General features: G+C 40.4%; 1 protein-coding gene across 1 annotated transcript in view; it reads right to left on the bottom strand.

The window, feature by feature from the left end:
* Positions 1-24930, bottom strand: part of LOC126419539 (dynein axonemal intermediate chain 7-like) — a 770648-nt gene that overhangs the window by 701697 nt on the left and 44021 nt on the right. Inside the window, exon 4 of the mRNA XM_050086729.1 lies at positions 8431-8617. Coding sequence (XP_049942686.1) covers positions 8431-8617 — 187 coding nt within the window. The remainder of the gene's footprint in view (positions 1-8430; positions 8618-24930) is intronic.

Raw genomic sequence — 24930 nt, forward strand, 5'->3', positions numbered from 1 at the left:
TACTCATGCTGAACAACTATTTCCTGAGTTTAACTAAACATAGGATGACCAATTTCAGGATTTAACTAAATAATTAGAATTTGACATTGAAGATAAATGTAAGAACGTAGAAACAGGACTTGTCAAAAAATTTAGATCATTTCAAAATGTATGCAATGTTACATTCGATACAGTAAAGCAAATGTTGCATGCCTTAAAAGACAGTGTAGAAAGACAGGATAAGATGATGCCTATTGTCCAACCGCAAATTGCAGGCATCACCACTTGAGTTGATGATGTAGAGAGAAATTTTAAGGAAAAACTGGCAACTTCTGACACCCTAAATATAAGTGGTCTGGAGGAACAGGTAGAGGAAATGAGAGACAGAAAAGTTTCTGCAAAGCTAACCTCCAACAACTTGTCTACAACTCTCTCTTATGAACTCAATGACACTAATAAAAATGTTGATGAGTTACAGAAAGAATTCAAACTTATGCAGGGTAGAGTAAGTAACAGGGTGACTTCTCCTAATGTCGTATTAACTACTGAAGTCATGACAGATTTACAATGAGGAGCAAATTCAGGATTCTCCAGGCAGTTCCCAAAATTTAAGCCAGATGGGGCTGTACAGCCAACTCATTTTTTGAAACTATTTAACCAAACCTTGCCTAAGATCTGGGAAGACTAAAACAAATAGAATTCACAGTAGGTTACCTTTTAGGAGAAGCATCAGAATGGGGAACAGTAATCATTGAGAGTTTCTCATCTTGGGCCAACTTTCAGAAAAGGTTTAAGGAGAAATATTAGTCAACAAGTGCCCAAGAAAAGTTAATATCTCATTTGTGGGACCCAAAGTATTATAACAGTGCATGGGGTCCAATGAGGAAATATTTTGACTGGCATTTAACATGAACAAAATATTTAGATAAACCCATGGAGGAAGAGGGATTGGTAAGAATTTTGATAAGGCGATTACCCATTTATGCTACAAAAGACATATTATGTAGTGGGTGGAAGACGGTAGAACTGTTATCCTTTGTAGACACACTTGATGCCACAAATAAGAACCAAAATGAGTATGTACATCAAAATGAGAATCAGAACTACAGAAGGAATAATAATAACAAGAACAATAGTAATTTTAAAAGACATGAAACTAATTTGGCTAGAGTACACCGGTATAATCAGAATAGTGGTAACGAAAATTATCAAAAAGCCATCTACCTTAGAATATGGGCCCAGTAACTACAAAGGAATTTGCACCTAGAAATAATAGAGTACAAAATGGGAACATGATACCTCGATTTGGTAACCAGCCTGTGATTACAAATAGTGAGGAAAACGTAGTGCAATCTGGACCCATGGTCGGGGCCCAGGTCATAGAAATACGTTATGAGGCCTAAAGCATAATAAATATGCTACTTTTAAGCATGAGGTACCCACCAAAGAATGGTTGTTACTAGAAGAAAATACCATTACAGCATTAATCCATGACTAATTATAATTGGAAGGGTGGAAAATCTTAACGTTAACATATTTATAGATTCGTTAGTGAAATATCACTTATTTCTTGGGCTTTCTTTAACACATTAAGAACTAAGCACGACTTACCTATATTACCAGTAACAAGAGTGTATATAATTGGTATAGCTGGAACTAAAAGCACGGTTGTCAAATATGAAAGCCAAGTAAATTGCAACATTGGCAATATTACGTTCCGTCAAACACTGCTAGTAGTAGAAAATATTAATAGGGGGGTGTTATTTGGCTTAGATTGGCTATCAGAATTTAACGTCATGTTAAATTTTGAGGAAAATTTGCTTTATTGTGGAAAAGGAGACTATAAAACTTGTGTACCGTTTGTAGCAGACAACGTTATGGGTAAACAAACAGCAGAGGTTCAAAGTTTGAAATTAACAGTGACTGCACAATTGTCACCAGAGATTGAAAATGTAAGTCATACGTCACACCGGGTGGACATACAAAACAAAGTATTTGAATCCCAAATATTAGCAAACAACCAAAAGTTAGATTTATCCAGGATTCTACTAGAATATGAAATGGTGTTTTCTGATAATCTAGGTAGCATTAGTGATTATGTATGTAAATTTAAGATCAAAGATAATACTCCATTCTTCTGTAAGCCTTACCCGATACTGGTAAGGTTAAAGGAAGTGGTTAAGGAGGAGACAGATAAAATGATAGACAAAAAAATATTAGAACACAGCACAAGCGTTGTAAATAATCCTTTGGTAGTAGTGAATAAGGCTACAGGAGGTGCGCAGTTGGCACTGGATGCACACACCCTAAATAAACAAAAAGAAACTGAAAGAGATAGACCTATTAACATTGATGATTAATTTCCAAATTTAAGAAAGCACAGTATATTTAGCTGTATGGACCTGACTGCTGGATATTGGCAAATCTGGTTGCATCCAGATTCAAAGAAATATACAGCATTTCTATTTGATGGAAAACCCTATAATTTTAATGTGTTACCACTTGGACTAAATATCTCAGTGTCAGTATTTCTACATGCCTTAAACAAAATGTTAGGAAGAGATTTATTAAAAGATTTAATAATATACATAGATTATATACTGATAACTCACACACCTGGGACGAGCATTGCCTAACCTTGAGGAAAACCCTAAAATGATTTAAGGAAAAAGGTATTACAATAAAATTGTCTAAACAAAAATTCTTGGGACATATCGTAGGTGTGCAACGAATCAAGCCTGAGCCATTTCTTGCACCTTATTAAGTGGATATTCTAGTGTTAAAAAATTAATTGCAAAAATTATGCCAGGTCCTTCCATACGCTTTAGTTCTTTCATGCCTACTGGTAGCCGAGACAAAGCGTCGGGTATAATATTCTCCGAACCCTTTATATACTGGATTTTAATGACATATTCTTGAAGAAACAACATCCATCACATCAATCTACTATGTAGTAATTGACTATTCATAAAAAATGACAGAGCTTGATGATCCGTATAGACATATATTTCAGACCCCAATATTAGTGTTTGGAATTTTTGTATACCCCATACTATGGTCAATAATTCTTTTTCTGTTGCTGCATAATTGAATTCATGTTTGTTGAGACTCCTGCTAGCAAAGAATAACACATGGGAATTGAGAGAATGCATCAATTACCATGAACCAGTATGCATTAAAGAAAGGGCCGGTGAAATCAATGATGAGATTGTCCCAGGCCTGTGAAAGTCGCGGCCAAGGGGATAACGTTGCCCATGGGGTTGCTATCCAAACAAGACCAAAATACATAACAGTGGGCTAACGTCTTGGTGCATGACATCCCCCCCCCCCTCGCCCCCCCCCCCCCGCCCCCCCCCTCCCCTCCCAGTGATCAGCGTGTAGCAATCGCAGGATCTCAAAACGGAGAGCTGAGGTAACCACTAGGCGAGGAGCTGAATGGTCTGTATCAAGGAATAGAACACCGTCAATGACAGGGGAACAGTGCTGAAACATATAGTAGTTATGGAGGTGCCTCAGGCCAGCCATGTTGTATGCAGCCATGTTATATGCAGTGTATCACTTTCCATAAAATCAGACTGGTAGCGCTAGCCTGTGCATGTTACTTACTGAAAAATGTCTGACAGTCTGTTGAGCACATTCATCAATGTGGAAACAGAGTAACTCCTCCCAATGAAAAACTGGGTCTGGACCAGCTGGAAGTTGGGAGAGTGCATCAGCATTTGCATGTTTAGCTGTGAAGTGCAAGTGAATCTCTTAGATGTACCAAGAGAGGGACAGCGCCCAACTTTGGAGGTGATGCGCATCTTTGTCTGGCAATGATGCTGAAAGGTTAAACAGTGAAACTAATGGCTTGTGATCCTTGATGAGATGAAATTCAAGAAAACATGAAACTTCTTTAAGGCACAAACAACTGCGAGGGCTTCTTTCCCTATCTGTGAATATCTCGTCTGAATCAAACTAAGCATCTTCAACGTGTATGCAATAGGCCACTCTGAGCTCTCAGAATATTTATGAGCTAGCACCATTCCCAGGCTATGCTGAGACACATTTATTGCTAACACTAAACGTTGACCCGGTTGATAGGTTACGAGGCAAGGTACACACTGTAACACAGACTTCAGTTTGGAAAATGTCATTTCAGGCAATTTCAACCAGTTGAAAGACACCCCATTGTGCAGCATGGCATGTAATCATTGTGCAACCAATGCAGCCCCTGGTAAAAACTTATGACAATAAGCTATCTTACCTTTAAAAAAAAGCTAGAGTTCCTTGATCAATGTAGGATGCAGAAGAGCAGTACAGCAGAGACAGTCTGATGAAGCAGTTTCATACCAGCACCAGAGACCTCAGACACAAAATACATGACAGACGCTGAAAGAGGTGGCACTTTTCCTAATTGCATTTTAACCCAGCAGCCTGTAGCACCAAAAAGAGTGTATGTAAGTTGTTGAGATGTTCAGCAGTGGAGGATCTGGAGACCACAATATCATCAAGATTGCTGGAACAGCCAGGCACAGACCTTGTGAGTTTTTCGAGAAACCACTGAAAAATTGATGAGATGTTGGTCACACCAAATGATAATTGCAAGTATTGATATAAGCCAAAAGGTATATTCATGACCAAAAGCCGTTGGAAGTTAGCATCAACAGGAAGCTGCAAATAAGCACTGGAGAGGTCGATCTTGAAAAAATTCTGACCACCAGCGAGCTTACCAAAAAGTTCATCAGGGCACACCAAGGAATATGTGTCAATGAGCATTGACAGAAACTGTGCAATTGCCACAAAGGCATAATCGTCCCAACGGCTTCTTGACGATTAAAGGGGTAGCCCATTCACTGGCTGCAATTGGTTGGACAACACCTGCCTTGAGGTGGTCAGTCTCCACCTTGACTTGGTCACAGAGTGCCATCGGCACCGGGCAAGCCTGAAAGAAACAGGGTCTGGCTGAAGGTGTCACAGTGATGTGGGTTTTGAAATTATTGACACAAACCAAACCCACAGAAAACAGGGTGGAAAATTCACATAATAAAGAATTAAGTTGTGTACAAGGTGCTTGATCAGAGATGAGATTAACCTTATGCGAAATAGTAAACCCAAAAAGGTTAAAGGCATCCAGACCAAAGAAAATTTCAGTGCGTCCATTGTTCACCACCAGAAAAGTCAACAGATGAATCACAGATTTGTATGTGACTGGAGCTGAGACACTAACTAATATCAGAATGATTTGTTTATTGTACCTGACTAATGTATGTGACACTGGTGGTAAAGGGGGAGAACCCAAGGCCACATACTTTTCAAGCTGAGTAAGGATGTGGCCACACCAGAGTCGACTTGCAGGTACAGAACCTTCTGATAAACCTTGACATCAATAAAAAGCTTATGGGGTGCAATGGAAGATGCCAATACACAATTCACATCCAAGTCAGTGTCTGCAATAGGCTGTTGGGATTTTGCATTACAAAAAGGAGCAATGTGGCCTGTTTTATCACAGCCCACCACTCAGGGCAATCCATCCTATCATGAGTGACAAAACACGATGGACAAGAGAGAAGCATTGAGTCCTAGCATTGTTGTTCATTAGCAGGCTCACTGTGCTGTTGCTGCAGCCTGACTGCTGCAATGATGTGGGCTGGCCACCAGGATGTTTTGCTCGCATGCAGACCACTGCCACCATATCATCGAAGGCTAAACTGTCTGACAAACAGAGGGGGGAAGTGGGTAGAGCTTCTGCAACCTCACACCATGATACTATCTGGATACCTGCAGCCCTTGAAATGACTGTACAATAGTCACAATGTCAGAAAGGGTGGAGTTGTCACAATGAAGGGCCCACTCACAAACCTCACGATTGGGGGCCAACAGAATGATTGCATCACGAACCATTTGGTTAGCATATGACTCTTTATGTACATCTGTGACAAAGTGACAAGATGCTGGAGTTGTCAGTCAAGTATGTGTTAGGTGTGCTTGCTTGTGTGTGTGAGTGATGTGTATCTCCCTTTTACTGATGAAGGCTCTGGCCAACAGCTTTATACATGTGTCTTTTAGTTGTGCCTATGTGCAACCTGATATATCTTCTTTATGATAAGTAGAAATATGTATTTTCCTCATTGTTGATATTCCTACCTGGAGTTTCCATTGTTTGATTTTTGCCAAACGGCTTTCTTCTATCTTACAATCCTGTGGTGTTTTCCTTTGTTACTCTTCTCTATAGCATTACCTTCTCAGCGTCCATTCTTTCTCGTCTTTCCTGTGCTTATTTACCACCTTATAAATGGCCTTTAAACAATTGATCCCAGCAATGGAATTTGCAAGTTAAATGCGATATAACTATCTATATTTGCACCAATAATCTATGACCATAAAAATGTAAGCAACTTGTCCCCACATTACCTTCTAGTTAAGGCCCAAACAATCCTATGGCTGATAGATCATTCAATGCTCTAGGTAATAATCTATGACCGTAAAAATGTAAGCAACTTGTCCCCACCTTACCTTCTAGTTAAGGCCAGATTTGGACTGCATTTGTAAGACCAAATGGCATAAACAAGAACTCAAACAAGCCAAAAGGTGAAATAACTGCTGTCTTGCTACATCAGTATGTGCTACTGGAATCTGGTTGTCAACTTTCTGGCAAACCAACACTGACCGTTCGCCATGAGAAATGTTCTCAAATATTACGGCTACAGAGCTGCAGTTAGAGCAGACAAAACATGTGCCAGCCAGCAATTGCAATTTGCTGTGTGAGTGATGAGTTTCTGAGACTCACTGAACATCATTTCTTGTATGAAGGATTACATCATGTGAGTTAAAATTCTTTGCCAACTGTAACAATCATCACTTGGTGCACTGTATTGGCTTCTGTGCTGGCTGACACGTGTTTTGCCTGCTCTAACTGCAACTTTGTAGACATAATATTTGCGAACATTTCTCATGGCGAACAGTGGTCTGGCAAAAAGTACTTTAAAAATGAGCACAAACCAGTCTCAATTGCAAGAAAACCTTCATTTTGTGGTAACTGGTTTTGGTCAGTTTTTTATCTTCTTCAGATCTCATACCATGATGGTAGGCAGTGACTATTATAACTTCTATCTGACATTCATGGAGTTACAAAAGCTACTCCATTCACTGCTACTGCCTATCATTATGGCATGAGGTCTGAAAATGGTCAAAAACTGACTAAAACTGGTTGCCCCAAAATATATGTTTTTGGTGTTTGAGACTATTTGAGCTCATTTTAAAAGAACTCAGTATCCATCAGCTGATATTTGTTCAAGGACAGTACTACTGAATCAACAATGTTGATCAGTTTGTTCATCAGTGTTTTCCAAAACATAAATTTAAAGGAATTTGTTATCTGTGTTCAGTAGTGGTAGAAGTGATCCTACACAATGATGACTTTGCCCTTGCCCTTTGAATGTTGTCATGTAATTCTTGTGCATGGTTGTTCCATGAAACAATCTCATTTTGAAACATGACTACTACTTGTGTACATCTGCCAAGAAATGTTTCTACTGGCTTGCAACAACATTGATAATTATTTCGCTGGTGGATGTATTCAGGCAGTTTCACTCTGCCATCCAAGCGGCATATACCTAGTGTTCCATTCTTAAATTTGAGTGCACTGAAATTCATCCATAATTTATCCATTTTTGAAATAACTGCTCCTGCACGAAGATTGTAATCATAATTTACATCACAACAGACTGCACCTAAGTGTAAATCAAGCAATGCATACTCAAATGGTATCCTTTTTTGCTTCCCACTGTTCATTTGTTTCAGATTAATGAGCTTGAGCAAAGTGTACTCAAACATTTTCCAGTATTGCTTCCCATTGCTCATTGGTCTGTAAAGCACATGATACCTTTTTCTTTGGTGCTAGAGGCATAGACTGACTAGTCACCTGTTGTTTCGGTGGCATAACTGATTTGACAGTGAAAGTAACACATTGAGATAACTGTTACAAATCTATTTGAAGAATGAAAAGAAATTGTGTGTGACATATATTATTTTATATCGACTGCCAATTAGAATTTCACAATCAACATTACCTGTTACATCACACATGAACTGAAATGTTGCTGTTCACCCTTTATTCAATTCAATCATGTCATGAATGCATATTAATACATAAAAAATTTATAAACTGCCACTGCACTACATGAAATACACACACATTTAATGAAATGACTCAGGTGCCGCCTACTGTAAAATGGATGTACTAATTCATAAACTTTCACAGAAATTCACACAACTCACCAATATTTCATTGCTGAAACAACCTGCATCCCAATTAATGTAAAATGGTGGTACTAATTCAGAGACATTCATGGGCATGCACACAATAACTCACCAAAGTCTCACCAAACTCATATAAGAGGTTTAGGAAGGCACTTTCACATGTCAGGAGAATTCATATTTATTCTTGTAATTTAAGTTTACAGTCCTTACCTCATCCAACTCTTTAGCCCTGGTTTCTGCAAGCCATGTCTGTCCCTCAAAGTGAGCAAACATGCTCTGTGTATCACTCAGCTGTGTCAGGCGAACATTCTGCTCTGCCAGGTCCTTCACTGCCTTTTCCTCTGCTGCTTTCTTATCCTGCTCAATACGCAGCTTCTCATTCTGTATAAGCATGATCCTACAAATGGAGTGTATCACAAAGCAGACACCTATATTTCTCATACATCTATGAAAACTGTACAGGAAAAGTAATTTTGTTTGTAAGAAAAATGCATGAATTGGCTGAATTAATAATGTGTTTCCCTCAAACAGGTAACAAATCCACAATGAAGCTCCTTATTTCCATATTATTTTTAATTTATTGAACTACTTTCATAACCTGTTTTGAAATAGCCTCTACAGATCCTTCCTTTAAGGATGAATTAGGTGGAGGATTTATTCACACAATGCTATGACAGCTGCTGCAGTGCAAAGTTAGATAAGTTATAGAAACACTTTTTACTGAATATGAAATAAATGTCATTTGATTTCATTAAGTAATTTCTGATGTAGTATGATTTATCATTTTGCTGAAATTAGCAAATTACCAAGTCTGAACAAATAAACAGTTTAATTTGTTTACTTGCCACAGCCTAATATACTATAGGTGAAAGAAGGAGCGTGGAGGGGAAGTAGAAAATCAACCTGACAATAAGGTCAGACCAAGGTAGTGGATGTTGAATTGAGCAAATTTTCTAGTTAAACATTAAACATAGGTTGATAATGTGCCACTGTGAAGCTATGGCTGGCAGCAATCATCAACAATCTCCAAAAAGGTCATTTCCGATCTAAGGTTATTTGGAAAATATTTCTCGATTCAAAGTCCCCTACCCTGCTCTGACCTTATTACCAAGTTACATTTCTCCACCGTGTAGAGACATCAAGCTGCTTGGACATTGGTATCTAATGTATAAATGATAACAGAAGGCATCAATTGCAAGACTGTCATTCATCAGATTCTTAAAAATTCTTTGGATGCCAATAACAGAAAGATTAAAGGTAACCATTGCCCATACAGTTGAGGTGTCTGCATTTATTATTCAGTTAGGTCTGGAGAAGGACAGGGTTCAAAAGCTCAGTAATGATTTCTGTTGATTACTATGGCTCAGCTACAAGGAGGGTGCTTATATTTACTGCTTTCCATTTTTGTATTCCAAAACGAACTTTCTAGTGTTTTAATAATAGTGGTGGATAGTAATCTTAAATATTACACACAACTTAAAAATGAAAATATATATCTCTAAACACATGATGTAGAAACTTCATACGCATAAGGCTCTTATGAAGGGTACTGGGGCAGTAATGTACTAACGATGAAGAGGCTACATTGCAACAAAAGTACCTCACTTGTTAAAAGAATGGGCCACTGTTCTGACCGATGTGCTATATTAATAAATATTGTAGACATGCCATGATGGCAAAGGAGTTGTTTGTTCAATTAAATGGCACATGCTCATTGTCCTGATTCCAGATGACAGCAGTATACAGATTCATATCTGGATTAGCAATTTGAAAGAGCAGGTACAGCTGATAGCATAGCACCTAAAGAACAAATTAAGAGCAATGCTGCACCTCGAGTATCAGCCACTTTGCTGGAAGTTGGGTTGTAAGCAAGAGAAGTGAGTAAGATGACACAGTGAATAAGTCACTGGGCTTACTTGCATGAGGCATGTAGGTCAAACCCTAACCCAGATTTAGGTTTTTTTGAGTTTAAGGCAAATACTGGGAGGCTCCTTTGAAAATACCACAATCAACTATAGTCTGTTCAAAATTACATGCGACAAAGTAAGTAGTGGAATGAGACTTGCAAGGAAGGCACAGTACACAATCAGCCAATCCTAAGAAATCTGTAACCACAGCGACCACACATGGTTTCCAGACCTTACCATAAAAGTTACAATGCTTTCTGCATGCACTAAATTGCCAAGTCAGGTGGCTTTCTGTCCTGTGGTACTGTTCATTTCATGCTGAGATTTTGTTTGTTTTAATTTCTTAGAGTTGTGGGGTGAATATTTTATCTGTTTATTACTACTTATTTGTTGTATTGAGCAGCTTTGGATGTGCATATAAGGATCTGATCCAAGCATATATGTGCACTGTCAGTTTCACAAAATAATAATCAGGTACACTATTTAATTATCACAGGTATATCTTTTTAAATACAATAACACCCTAAATAATCACACATTTTGAATCTACTGCCATTTTTCCTACACACATTTTAATTCTGTTACACCATACACATATTTTGAATTATTCTCATGTAGCATGAATTCTCTTGACTGAATAGAAAGGACATTCTCGAATGAATAGTTTTATTGTTTGTTTAAATTTGTCATTCAAACAGATTTTTGAAATATGAAGTGGTAAACAGTTTTATTGCTGTAAAACCAGTGTTTCTTCCACAGTTAGCTGTGTTATATTTCTGGTAGCATGGCTATGTATGTCTTCACGTTTAATGAATTTGTTTGTATCTCCCCATGCAAAAAAATAATATTTTGTGTATATACACTACTGGCCATTAAAATTGCTACACCAAGAAGAAATGCAGATGATAAGCAGGTATTCATTGGACAAATATATTATACTAGAACTGACATGTGATTACATTTTCACCCAATTTGGCTGCATAGATCCTGAGGAATCAGTATCCAGAACAACCACCTCTGGCTGTAGTAACAGCCTTGATATGCCTGGGCATTGAGTCAAACAGAGCTTGGATGATGTGTACAGGTACAGCTGCCCATGCAGCTTCAACACGACAGCACAGTTCATCACAAGTAGTGACTGGAGTATTGTGATGAGCCAGTTGCTCAGCCACCATTGACCAGATGTTTTCAATTGGTGAGAGATCTGGAGAATGTGCTGGCCAGGGCAGTAGTTGAACATTTTCTGTATCTAGAAAGGCCCGTACTGGACCTGCAAAATGCAGTCGTGCACTATCCTGCTGAAATGTAGGGTTTTGCAGGGATCTAATGAAGGGTAGAGCCATGGGTCGTAACACATCTGAAATGTAACGTCCACTGTTCAAAGTGCCGTCAATGCGAACAAGAGGTGACCGAGACGTGTAACCAATGGCACCCCATACCATCATGCCGGGTGATACGCCAGTATGGCGATGTTGAATACATGCTTCCAATGTGCGTTCACCGCGATGTCGCCAAACATGGATGCAACCATCATGATGCTGTAAACAGAACCTGGATTCATCCAAAAAAAATGACGTTTTTCCATTTGTGCACCCAGGTTTGTCATTGAGTACACCATCGCAGGCGTTCCTGTCTGTGATGCAGTATTGGTAACCACAACCATGGTCTCTGAGCTGATAGTTCATGCTGTTGCAAACGTCATCGAACTGTTTGTGCAGATGGTTGTTGTCTTACAAACGTCCCCATCTGTTGACTCAGGGATCAAGACATGGCTGCATGATCTGTTACAGCCGTGTGGATAAGACACCTGTCATCTCTACTGCTAGTGATATGAGGCTGTTGGGATCCAGCACAGCATTACGTATTACCCTCCCGAACCCCCCGATTCCATATTCTGCTAGAAGTCATTGGATCTTGACCAACGTGAGCAGCAATGTCGCAATACGATAAACTGCAATCACGATAGGCTACAATCTGACCTTTATCAAACTCGGAAATGTGATGGTACGCATTTCTCCTTACACGAGGCATCACAACAACATTTCACCAGGCAACGCCAGTCAACTGCTGTTTGTGTATGAGAAATTGGTTGGAAACTTTCCTCATGTCAGCACGTTGTAGGTGTCACCACCAGCACCAACCTTGTGTGAATGCACTGAAAAGCTAATCATTCGCATATCACAGGATCTTCTTCCTGTCAATTAAATTTTGCGTCTGTAGCACGTCATCTTCATGGTGTAGCAGTTTTAAAGGCCAGTAGTGTACATATTGTAGAAGGTTAGGATTTTAACTTTTTTGAGTATTAGCTTAGAGCCATGTGAAGTGTGATATGATGGCTATGATCTGAGTTGCATGTTACACCATCCATACTGTTCAATGTGCATGACTGCACAGATTCGACACTCAACAACAGTTCTGGCACATTTAGTTAGGCAAATCCTCCACCACAGCAAGGTCATACCACATCGCATGGGTAAAATCAGTTTTTAATTGTCCTGTGGCCGAAAACAGCACAAAAAGCAAAACAACATTGGTTTTTAATTGTCCTGGGGCCAAAAACTTCATAAAAACCAAAATGACAATATTTTCCAATTGTCCTGAGACTGACCCGAGACATGTGCAATGTGCTGTCCACCATTTTCTGCCGCAAGTTGAAAACCAAGAAACAGCATGTTTCACAACAAACTGGTGCATCTCAAGGGTCATGTTCAGTGAACACATCTTTTATATAACCTCACAGCTAGAAGTCACAATGGTTAAGATCACGTGATCTGGATGGCCAGGCTTTAGGGAAATGATGACGGATAATTCTAGCATTTCCAAAAGTCTCTGCAGCAGCTGCTTGACTGGCTATACATTGTGTGCGGGAGTGCCATCTTGCATAAAAATGATCCTAACCACACATCTACCCTGCTGAAGGATCGGAATGATGCTGATGTGCAAAAGACTCTCGTACCATTTACCTGTTACAAGACTGGGTACAGGACCCCAGGAATCATCTCTTCAAAAAAATAGAGTCATACCATATAAGATATACCGTCAGTCCACAGCCGACAGTCACCTTTGCAGAATGAAGTGGTACCATTTGATGTGTTTGCGGGTTCTCTGTTGTCCACATCCTGCAGTTCTGCATATTGATGTGCCCTTGGAGATGGAAATGGGCTATTTCTGTCTGCAGAAAGTTCCATGGTCATTCACTGTCCACTTCTATGTGAGCAAGAAATTTCAGTGAATGTTTGTCTTGGTGGTAGGCCAGCAGAAAGCAACTCCTGACCATGCATGATTTTGTATGGATAGCAGTGCAGGATGTTTAGTAAGGTTTGATGAACCATGCTTGCAGGCATGTCAACATTCAGGCACTTATCAAAGCAATGTATGTTTGCCTACCATCACTTGACTGCTCCTGCAATGCTGTGGCCACATCTTTGACAGAATTCACATCAACTGTTGTCCTCTCTTTGCCACACTGCACTTCAAATTTTGTAATAATTTTCTCCAGACCCTCAGCAGACATCAGACCAATGTCTTCTTTCCTACTCTCGAGCATCTGGAACTTCTGCAGGGCTAGTGGTGCACAGTCATCATTCTTGTAAAAGGGTAGTACCAGCAGCATGTTGTCCTTCATGCAGAAAGTGCTGTGGGCATCTAGGACACAAAATGAGGAACAACCTTTTGCTGCACATCTGTGGGTGTGAATATTCTGGCACTTACAGTGCCATCTATTTCCCTAATTTTTTTTCTTATCATGATGTTCAATAACATGCTGTTCAAATATGATGTTATTCTGAGCAGTGTTTCTGCACCATTTTGAAACTGCAACTTTAATTATGGACATCCTGTATATGTACGGATTATATTTAGGTACTGCTTGGAAATGAGCTGTGCTTGAAGCCAGTAGCAAAAAAGATATAAAAGAGCAGCTGTGGTGGACTGTCATTGCACCACATTTGATGCATATATAATGTTCGGATTTCCTTTTCAAGAAATGGAGAATGATCGTTCCGTCCAGAAATCTATTCCTTGCCCCTCTGTTCAATGTGGGACTAAGAATCACAACAGATTATGATGCTCCCATTACACTTAAAGCTCCTTTGAGGCTCATTTCTATCGATCCTGACCAATACTGTAGGTTCTTTATGCCATATAAAAAAATTAGTAGGTACTATGTGTATGGAACATTTGATAACTGCAGTCAACTTCATCAATGATAATCATCTGCAAACCAACAGTAAAGTTGTCATTTGTGGCAATTTTAAATCAATGGGAAGAGCACAAACAGCAGGAGAGACTTTCTTTATCTAGAACCAATGAACTGTTTGCAAAGCTTTCTGGATGGCAATACTTTTACATACAGATTTGTCTAATGCCTGTTTCCAGCTCCCAATACACCAAGAATCTCAAAAAATACATGTTGTTGTCACCCCTTATGAACTGCTTCAACATAACAGGTTAAAATTTGGGGTCATCAGTTTCTCTGAAATATTCCAAAAATATGGGGGACTGATGACCTTTGCTGTTTAGTCCCCCTTATACATCCCAATAACCACCACCACCACCATATTCCAAAAATATCTAGAAAAAATTACAAAAGATACTCTGCACTATGTCTCTATTACCTTGATAATATAATAAAGATAAAATGAATGTCAAACATTTGAAAAATTTGCAACTTGATTGTGAGATACTTTCACAGCATTGTCATAAATGCAACCTTTCCAAATACTCATTTCACTCAGGGATTTTTTTCTTTTTCTTAAAGAATTTTTTTTTTTTATTCATCAACTCTGACCCCTTCAAAGTAACTCCCTCAGATAAATACATTTATGCCAGTGCTTTTTCCAATCTTGGAAGCACTTGAACTGATTTTTCGTTATGGTGTACAGTTCCTTCAGTGCTTCTGTCATTATCTCATCAATGGTGGCAAAACGACGTCCCTTCTTGGTTCCCTTCAGCCTCAGGACTAGAGAGAAGTCGCAGGGGACCATGTTCAGCAAAACACAGTGGCTGAGGTGACATAATTGTTTTGTTTTTTACCAAAAAATAATCATGAACAAGCGGGAGTATTATCATGATGCAATTTCTATGAGTGGTTTTGCCACAATTTTCGTAGTTTTCTTCAGGTTGTTTTACACAAATGACAGATAACTTCCAGGTATTATTCCTTATTGGCCATATTACTATAATGCAGGAACCATAGTAATCAAAAGGAACTGTGAGAAGAACCTTCACATGAGGTTGAAGATGTCAAATTTTTTTCGGTCTTTGCTCTTCAGGCAGTTTCCACTGGGACAACTGGGCCCTGGGCCCTGGTTTCAACGTCATAGCCATATACAAATGTTTTGTCACCTGTTATAACCTTCTTTAGCAGTTCTGGCTCATTGTCAACTCCAGTCAGCGATTCCTTAGTGTCTTTTGACCAAAATTCAACAATTTCAGAACAAACTTTGCTGCTACATGTTCCATGCAAAAAAAAAAAAAAAAAAAAAAAAAAAATTGCATACCATGGGCCATAGAATATGCCAACATCATCAGCAACCTCTCTAATGGTGATTCAGTGATTTCCCAGAACCATTTTCTTTAGTACCTCCACACACTCATCAGTAATTGATGGGATAGGGCATCAAGGGCAATCATCTTCAACATCTTCTCAACCCTCTTTGAAATGTTTATACCACTTGTAAAATCTTGTCTTTATCACAGTAGATTTGCCAAAAGCCACAGTCAACATTTCAAATGTGATGCTGCACTTTTTTTGTTCAAGCAAAATTTAATGCAAATTCTTTGATCCATCTTCATCAAAAGTAAAAATTCACCACACACTCGAAAACACATATAACCTTATTGCGTTTTTGTCAACAATAAATTGAATATTCAAAACAACTGAAAAATCAAACATACATCCAGAACATGTGTACTAACAAGCTTTAAAAAAAAATTCCTATTACTTTTTGATCACACCTCATAAAGGATTTTCCAAGTATGGAAGGGCCTAGACCAACTGAAGACTGTCAGCAGCCATATATATTTCAAAGAAGGCACTGATACCTGTCGAGAGACATCCTTCTAGTGGAGTACCTTGCATTTGGATGGTGACTCTGGAAAAATTAAGATGTGAAGCAAGAATCAGGAAGCTGTACCAGAGCAGCATGACCCAAGGAGAAAGAACCCGAAGGCTGCTTAGAGACAAGCATGTTAAACAACATTTTAAGAAAAGAGTTATGGAAAACAAAAATGGAATAACGGAGACTAACTTAGAACCTGATCCATGGGGAATACCATATAAAATAGTCTTCAAGAAAATACCATCATCATTAGTCTTATCCATGTTCAGAAGAAGTAACGGGACAGTAACAGAAAGTTGGGAACAGGCAGCTACCCTGCTAATGGAAACTCTGCTTACTGATGGCAAAGAAGAAAAGATATGACATAAGATCAGCATAGATTATGAACTATGTTATGCGAAGACTACAGAAACGATAAGCTGGTGTATGACTTTAAACAAGAAGAAATTAGGCAAATATAAGAAAAAATCTCCAGGACTGAATAGGATACCTGCTAAAGTAATAGAAACCTTATGTGACAAAATAGATATCTGTTTGTGTGTATTGTTCAAACATCTTGCAATAAACATTCATGCACCATGAAAGAATCAATAAAAGGGAAGACAAGGATCCGATTATACCCAAATCCTACAGACCAATTTGTCTTCCGAACATTCTTGGTAAGATAGTTGAAAAACTGTTGTGCTAAATAGATTACTACAAGGAAACAGCGCTCACCAGAATGGATTTAGAAGATGCTAGGTAAATGAAGATGCATTTTATAAAGTGCTCTCCCTAGTGACAGGTACTGATTTTATGTACAGTCTAGTGATAATGGTTGATTTTACTGGTGCTTTGAATAAGCTATGGTGAATGTCTTTCTTTTGTCACCTTCTGAAGTTGGAGTGTCCAGTGGTGCTGTACAACTGCCCAAGAGGCTGCAGGAGACATGAAACTTTAATATGCTCAAGAAAGGAAATAATGAAGATCATAACAATAGGCTGTCCACAGGAATCAGTGTGTGTTCGAGTTTTTGGGACATGATGTCAGAACCCATACTACAGAAGTTACATGAGAACAGTAATGTAAGCAGACTGGTAGCATTTGCAGATGATGCGCTGTTCATTGTAAGCAGTGACACCCGAAGAACTATAGAAGATAAATGTAATGCAGAGCTCCATGAGCTTAAAGGATGGTGTAGAAGGGTCAAATTGATGCTGGCAATACATGAAACAAATGTCTTTCCAACTAAATGGGAAACTAGCAACAAATCCTAAGATAAAGTTAAATTATGTAACTATTACAAGAAGTAAAAGCAAAGAAGTAATAGCAAAGATGACAGCACTAAATCTTGAGGCACACATTGCTTGACTGCTCTACTCCCAGACAGAATTTACATTACTGAATTTACTAATTTGTCTGTTTCCATCATACCGATTTATGTAAGTGACTGCTTTGCACTGATGTAATCTATATATTAGCCCATCCTCTGATAATATACTATTCAGTTTTTATCAGGAATATTTTATGATCCACTGTGTTAAATGCCTTTGGCAGTTATAGAAATATTCCTGTTATGGTCTGCTTTGTATTCATATGATACAGTATTGATTAATGTAGTCATATACGGATGTATGTGTAGATTTGTTCTGTCTAGACCCATGTTGAGACAAGTGCAGTAGATTTAAACTCTACAAGTAAATGTTTGACCTTTTATTAAAAATTTCTTCATGGCAACATGATCAAATTTATCACTTCCACATGGGGCTTCACAATTGTTGTTGTTGTTGTTGTGGTCTTCAGTCCTGAGACTGGTTTGATGCAGCTCTCCATGCTACTCTACCCTGTGCAAGCTTCTTCATCTCCCAGTACCTACTGCAACCTACATCCTTCTGAATCTGCTTAATGTATTCATCCCTTGGTCTCCCTCTACAAATTTTACCCTCCACGCTGCCCTACAATACTAAATTGGTGATCCCTTGATGCCTCAGAACATGTCCTACCATCCGATCCCTTCTTCTAGTCAAGTTGTGCCAAAAACTCCTCTTCTCCCCAATTCTATTCAATACCTTCTCATTAGTTATGTGATCTACCCATCTAATCTTCAGCATTCTTCTGTAGCGCCACATTTTGAAAGCTTCTATTCTCTTCTTGTCCAAACTTCTTCACCATTAATGAAGCAATTATCATTCTTCCATGACCATCCAGTACATCATTTTTGTCACTGAACCTCGTCAGCTTTATGTGTATAAATTTTTCAAATACTTCAGAGAAGCAGGATGAAAATGTGATATGCTGATAATTGTTCATGTCTTTTTATCATTGAAAATTACTTTTGGCATTTTCAATGACAGGGCAAGTACCTGCCTGGAAAGAGCAGACACACAGGTGAGGTAGCGGTTCAGCAATAGTATGCATATATTTTTTCATGAAATCTGCTGGAATACCATCAATTCCAACTAAATAAGAATTTATTAACCCTCTGAGGGCCTTTACAGCAATATCTTCAGTGCCTGTGCTCATAAATGTTGACTCTATACATATGTGAATACTCTCTTTTATTGGTTAATATTTTAAGTATGTGTTATTTTAACCAATTTTTCAGCTACGCATTAAAAAGTTGTCACTGCAACTTGAGTATTAGTTATTGCTTCATTTTTGTTTTCAATTTGTATGTATATATGCATTACTTTGTTCTCTCTCTTTCCCTCTTCATACAGAGTGGGACAAATATAAGTGGCCTGGAGAGCAGAGTTCCATGGTACAAAGAAGCACAGCGGATGCTGAAAGTGGCTGCCATTCATCTCTTGGCACTTTTGGGTCCTGGTCAGCAAGTTTCTGAAGGCAGATTGAAGCTGGAATGCTGGAATTGCTGCAGTCTCATCTGAAATGTTCTGCTGCTGTTCTTGAACACTACGAGGGTTGTTGCAATACACTTTAGACTTGTGGGCTCCACATACAAAGCAACTGTACACTGACAGGTCAGGTCAAGTTACCTGGGTGGCCAGCTAGTGCCACAACCAGACTGATATCTGCTAACAAACCTGTCATGTGTGAAGATGGTGTAAATGTGCTCCAAGGCTCAGTTGGATGTACGGGCAGTTGCTCCATCCTGTTGGAAGTAACTGTAGATCTTTTCTCATCCATTAATGCTGCAGCATATGATTTTAAAATATTGGCAGTGCAACACGCTGAAGTCAGCATATGATGAAAAAGGATGGGACCAATAATGGAGCATGCAGATACAGCACACCAAACCACAACCTTCTGATCATGTAATGGTGTTTCATAGAAGTTATACGGATTCCCCACTGCCTAGAACCTGTGATTGTATGCGTTGACAAACCCACTCAGGTGAAACCAGGCTTCATCAGACATAAAGAAGAGATCCATATCCAATCCTTTCGTTGTTATCTTGGTGAACATCCACTCACAAAACCAGAAGTGCTGAGGAGTTTCTGCAGGTTTTAATGAAAAAAATAACCGATACTTGGTAGGGGTGCACATGCAGTGCCAGGTGGAGTATTGGTCTGCATGACTGACGTGATATACCAGTCTCTTGTGATAGGTGTCAGGTTGATTTGATAGGGCCCTGAAGTATTTTCTAGTGAACTGCAACCACATTTTCTGGTGTGCAGGCACATTTTGGAATATTCTTTGACTTGTTGAAATCAGATTCTGTCTGATGCCATTTTCAGACTAAGTATTGCATGGCACTCTTTGGTTGTGCTTTGACACTATTAAACTTATCAGCAGACAACTGATCACACTGTTTCCACGACTTTGTTGTCATGCAACTTTCCACAATGAACACCTGCTCTCCAGTGTGAGTACCATGCCTCATTTGCACTGCCCCACTCACACTGACAGAGCCTGCACTATGCTCTAAACTGGTGTGGATTACGTGGTTGGTGTACTGGTGGTGTGTATGTCACAGGGCTTGGTTATATGCATATATTCATGTCTAATCATATCCACTCATCCAGGTCACTTTTTATTTGCCCCACCCTGTATTACTCCATACCGTTTTTATTTTGTGGTTGGGTTTGTCAATGTGTTCATTTTGCATCTTTTTAGCCTGTCTTATCACCCTCCTTAGGATCCATGCTTATCATCTATAGTATAAGAGTAATTGAGTAGAGTTATTAGTTTATTTGCGTGATGTGTGTTATTTTGGCTTGAGCTTTTTACAGCCATCCATTTCTTGTTCCCTTTACTGTTATTTAATTGCGCTTTTTTTTTTTTTTTTTATTTTTTTTTTAATGTTTCTTCGAAGTGGTGGACCACTGTGTCAAGAAATATTTTAAATTTTTTGTTGACATCACTGCTGCATACATCTCTGTCCCCTTTTCTTTGCATAGAAGACTTGTTTAACTTATACTGTGTTTGTTTAACTTATTCTGAGTAAAGTACCTCACAAAGGTTTTATTTGGAAATGGATTTGAGGAACCTTAGTTAATCTCAACATTTTGCATGAGAGCTTGGTGGCCATGGACTCCTGAATTATTTGGCAAGAATTTTGTTTAAGGCTGTCTTGGATGACGGTGTTTTCTACGCAGATCATAAGATTTTACAAGATTCAAGAAGATCTCCCTGGCACCACCAGACAACATCACAGAAACTGAATGGCTGGTAAAGCTCTACTATTGACAACAGTGACACCACTACTCAGATGGTGTTGATCCACATGTGCACCATCTGATGGGGTCACACCAGACACTGGTACTTAACCTCTAAATCAAAGCACTGGTCTGAGAGACCTATTGGGTCTTTTAAATATGTTGTGTGGCAACAATGTTCTGTTTGCCACTATCCCCTTCAAAGCACCTTTTCATTGGCATGTCATTTACGTGGCAGAAGCATATCAGTTCAGTTTGTGGCTTCTCAGAGTCAGGAATGTATTAATTTTATAAAACATACAGGTCTGTCTGAATGGGTGATTCAAATTACATATGATATGGCTCAGTCTGTTTGACCGGATGTATTACATGTGTGGTGTCGATAGGTTGTATCAACCATGACTAACATCATCTTTGGTCTCTTATTGCTCTGCCGAGCCTCCATGTTAGTTTTTAGTTCTGTTCTGTATCTCAAGCTGTGTACACATTTATGACTAACTATGAAATATATATCTATGTGGAATTTAATGGGAATAGTTATATGCATTCAGCCAATAAGTGTATCCCATTCCCATACTGGTGACCCCGAAATTTCTATGTCTTCCTCAACTTCCACGCCGGTTGTTGTAAATCAACAGGTTATGCGCACGATGCCATGGCTACCTCACCCAATGCTTTGTTTGAAGATCTGGATGCCCAAATACGACAACCAGACCACTCCAATCCTTCACCAATGGCCGGCTCTCCACTAATCAACAGTGATTTGCGATCTCCAACCGAGTTAACCTCATATTATGGTCTTGTGCTACACTGTTAACTCAAAGAGTGGACTCAGGTTTCATGTCACTGGACTGTGCTCGCCAACATATAAAATGTGAAGTGGATAATTTTCAGAACTGTATAACTACGTATCGATCTTGTAATGTTCAAAGCGATCTACGTTTGCGCACGTGCTTTGACCCTTAACGGGCCGCAACATCAGTTACAGTCATGCCATGTGCAACACTGCCATTTGTGCAAAACACACATGCTATTAACCGCTATCAACCTAATCTGGTTCTACCTCACTCACAAACTAACGATGGACATTTTCATGCACCAAATTCCCCTTGCTCGCCCACCAGACCTGTTGCTCAGTTTTTCGACCAAGTGGGCCAAATCGCATCTTATGACACTTCACCTTCCAGGAATGTTTTACTGCAACAATGTGATCTTCAACAAGTTTCACCGGTAATTTATAGTCCGACCACACGGAGTGTATTCCCGATGTGCCCAGAAAACTCACACTGTTATCTCACACGAAGTACCAAACCACCCCACCCCCCTCCCCCCTCCACACACACGGGGGTCCACAATTCTGACTGTTCAGCCACTCACCTCTCCCACAGTTCCACCTGTGTCTGTTGTGCCAGCCTTCCGCGTCATTTCTGAAGTGGACAACAAATCTGTACCTCTAACCTCCGGTCCAGTTTATGGGACCACCACACGTGTTGCGCAACCGCTCGTTCCCATGGTACCAACTGTGCCAGCAGCGTCATGTTTTCGCAACACGTCAAAGACAATGCAACCCGCCGCTGCTTCGGACGTGCTTACCAATAACACACCTACGTCTATGGTGCCGGACTGCAGTACAGCCTCTCCTACCCCGGACCAGCAGGCCTTCCAAGATACATCGAAGCCGCCTTCATCCCCCCCTCCCCCCCCCCCCCCTTGACGAGGACAACCCCGTATCATGGTTTGCGCTTGTGGAGCATCTGTTTGAGTTACATCATGTGTCCAATGACAACTCTAAGCTCCTATGTCTCGTCACACATCTCCACGATCATTCAGACTTAATTTCTGATCTACTCCTCTCGCCATCGCCTCCACCAAAGTACTAGTCCACAAAGAAAACAATAATGGACCGACTCGCCTGCTCACCACAAGAATTAATCATCAAGATCATGTACAAGGAGCACCTGGGGACCGAACTCTATCACAACTCTGGCGCCACCTTCAATTACTTGTGAGTGAACATACAATGTTGGACGTTGCTCTGTGGGCGGTATTGTCCACCAAGTTATCTACAAACCTACAAATTCACCTGCTCCTGCACTCCTTTGAGTCAATCGGCTCTTGTCTTCACATTGCAGACCAGCTGTATGGACTGCTACGACCACACCAACCAGCACACCACTCACCACAGGTTGGCACTACTGCTCCTGTTTACCGGCCGTATGCGGTCAGAGGCAGAGCTCGCTTCACCTCAACACTGAATACACCACCTGGCAGTATCCGCTCACTCTCTCCTCCATCCAAGCATTCAAGAACCACCCACGCACCATATGTGCCAGTATACATCCCGGAACAAATCAATGAGGACAAGCCTCCTCCACTGCAGCAGTCGCCACCACCACCACATCCGGCTCATCTGTATTGTTGGTACCACAAGATTTTCAGTGATGATGCCAAAAAATGTTGATTACCTTGCCAGCACCTAAACGCCAACCACAGGATCTAGAAGACACCGAGTCCTGCGGGGAACCTCACAGGCATCCTCACACATTGCACTCCATCCACTCGTCCACCTGGACAAGGGGTCGTTTATACATAACCGACATTTTGTCAGGGCTCATCTTCCTAGTCAACACAGGCGCTGATGTGTCTATCGTACCCACATCATTGGCTCTGCCCACCTTTTCACCGACGAGGTCACTTCTACAAGCTGTCAACGCATCAATGTTACAAACCTCAGACGCTGTCAAAGTTACGGTGCACCTATCTCCTTCTCTGTGTTTTCCGTGGACTTTCTACATTGCTGACATCGATGGACCAATTCTCGGTATGGATTTTTTGTCACATTACAAGTTCTCTCTGAATGTGGTTCAGAGCTCAGTGCTACACCATCCCACCAACACTCAGATACTGTGCTCCCGCACTTGTGTTCCACATTCTGTTTCTCTTGCGACATGTGAGTTAGTACGTGAGTGCTCTGCCCTCGCGGGCAACATTGTGACCTGCATCGCTAATCTACTGTCAGAATACGACTCGGCAGCACAACTCTGCCCAGAAAATACGAGCTGAAACAACGAATACTGCACTCTTACACTGAGCTTGTCGCGGCTTGTACCTCACTGCTGAAACTGCAGTCCACAGTGCCACCATCTAATCGTGTTTCTCCAGCAGACACCAGCTCGGACACTCAGCAGGTTAGTCTAAAAACATTAATTGCGTGTGACGATTTGTGTCCATTAGAAACCGCACCCCCGACGTGCTCGCCATGTTCAGTGCCATGTGTTTCAAACAGTGCTTCTAATGACAGTCGTCCACGCGATACGACCGCACCCACTGCGCAGGCAGCTGCCCCGCATGTTATTAACATTCCCCCTCTCTCGCACACCAGCCACGTGACTCAGAGGCCATCGCTGTTCCCCGCGTGACACCAACACCTCTCTCACCCATGCTGGTTGCCCAAGGCAAGGCTGACAACAGACAGTTGCTGCGCGTCCCAACCCTCTTCGCACTCTGTGCACAGCCAACCTCTCCAAACAAGTGCATGCCACGCTCACATAATAGGCATGTGACTTTCGTGCTGCCTTTTCCCACTTTAAATAATGGTTACGCCTCGTCGCGCCCCACTAGTCGAAAAACTTCACGTCAGGACGTTGCTCAGTCTCGTGTGCAGTTCTCAGTTTCCTCCGTCACTGACAGAATGACACAAAAGATAGTTACCACTGCTGGCCATCCTATGAGGCACAATATTAGACGTCTCAACCCCATTAAGTTGTATGTGGCCCGGCAGCAAAGTAACGAACTTTTGGAGGCAGGTATCCTGCAACCATTGGACAGCAACTGGTCTTCACCGATTCACCTTGTCACCAAACGTGCAGTGACTACAGATGCTTAAACGCTCATACCATCATGGACAGTTACCCAGTGCTGAACATAAACGATTTCACTCGTATGTTATCGGGCACTACAATCTACAGTGTTATTGACTGTAAACGTGCCTATCACCAGATTCCCGCAGCACTGGAAGACATTCCAAAGACAGCTATTATCACACCGCTCCGTTTATCCAATAAAACTTCATGCCATTCAGCCTGAAAACGTGGCACAAACATGGCAATGTTTCATCAACTCAATCTTATGACAGTTCCAATT

Source organism: Schistocerca serialis, chromosome 9, assembly GCF_023864345.2.
Source record: "Schistocerca serialis cubense isolate TAMUIC-IGC-003099 chromosome 9, iqSchSeri2.2, whole genome shotgun sequence".
Lineage (NCBI taxonomy): Eukaryota > Metazoa > Arthropoda > Insecta > Orthoptera > Acrididae > Schistocerca > Schistocerca serialis.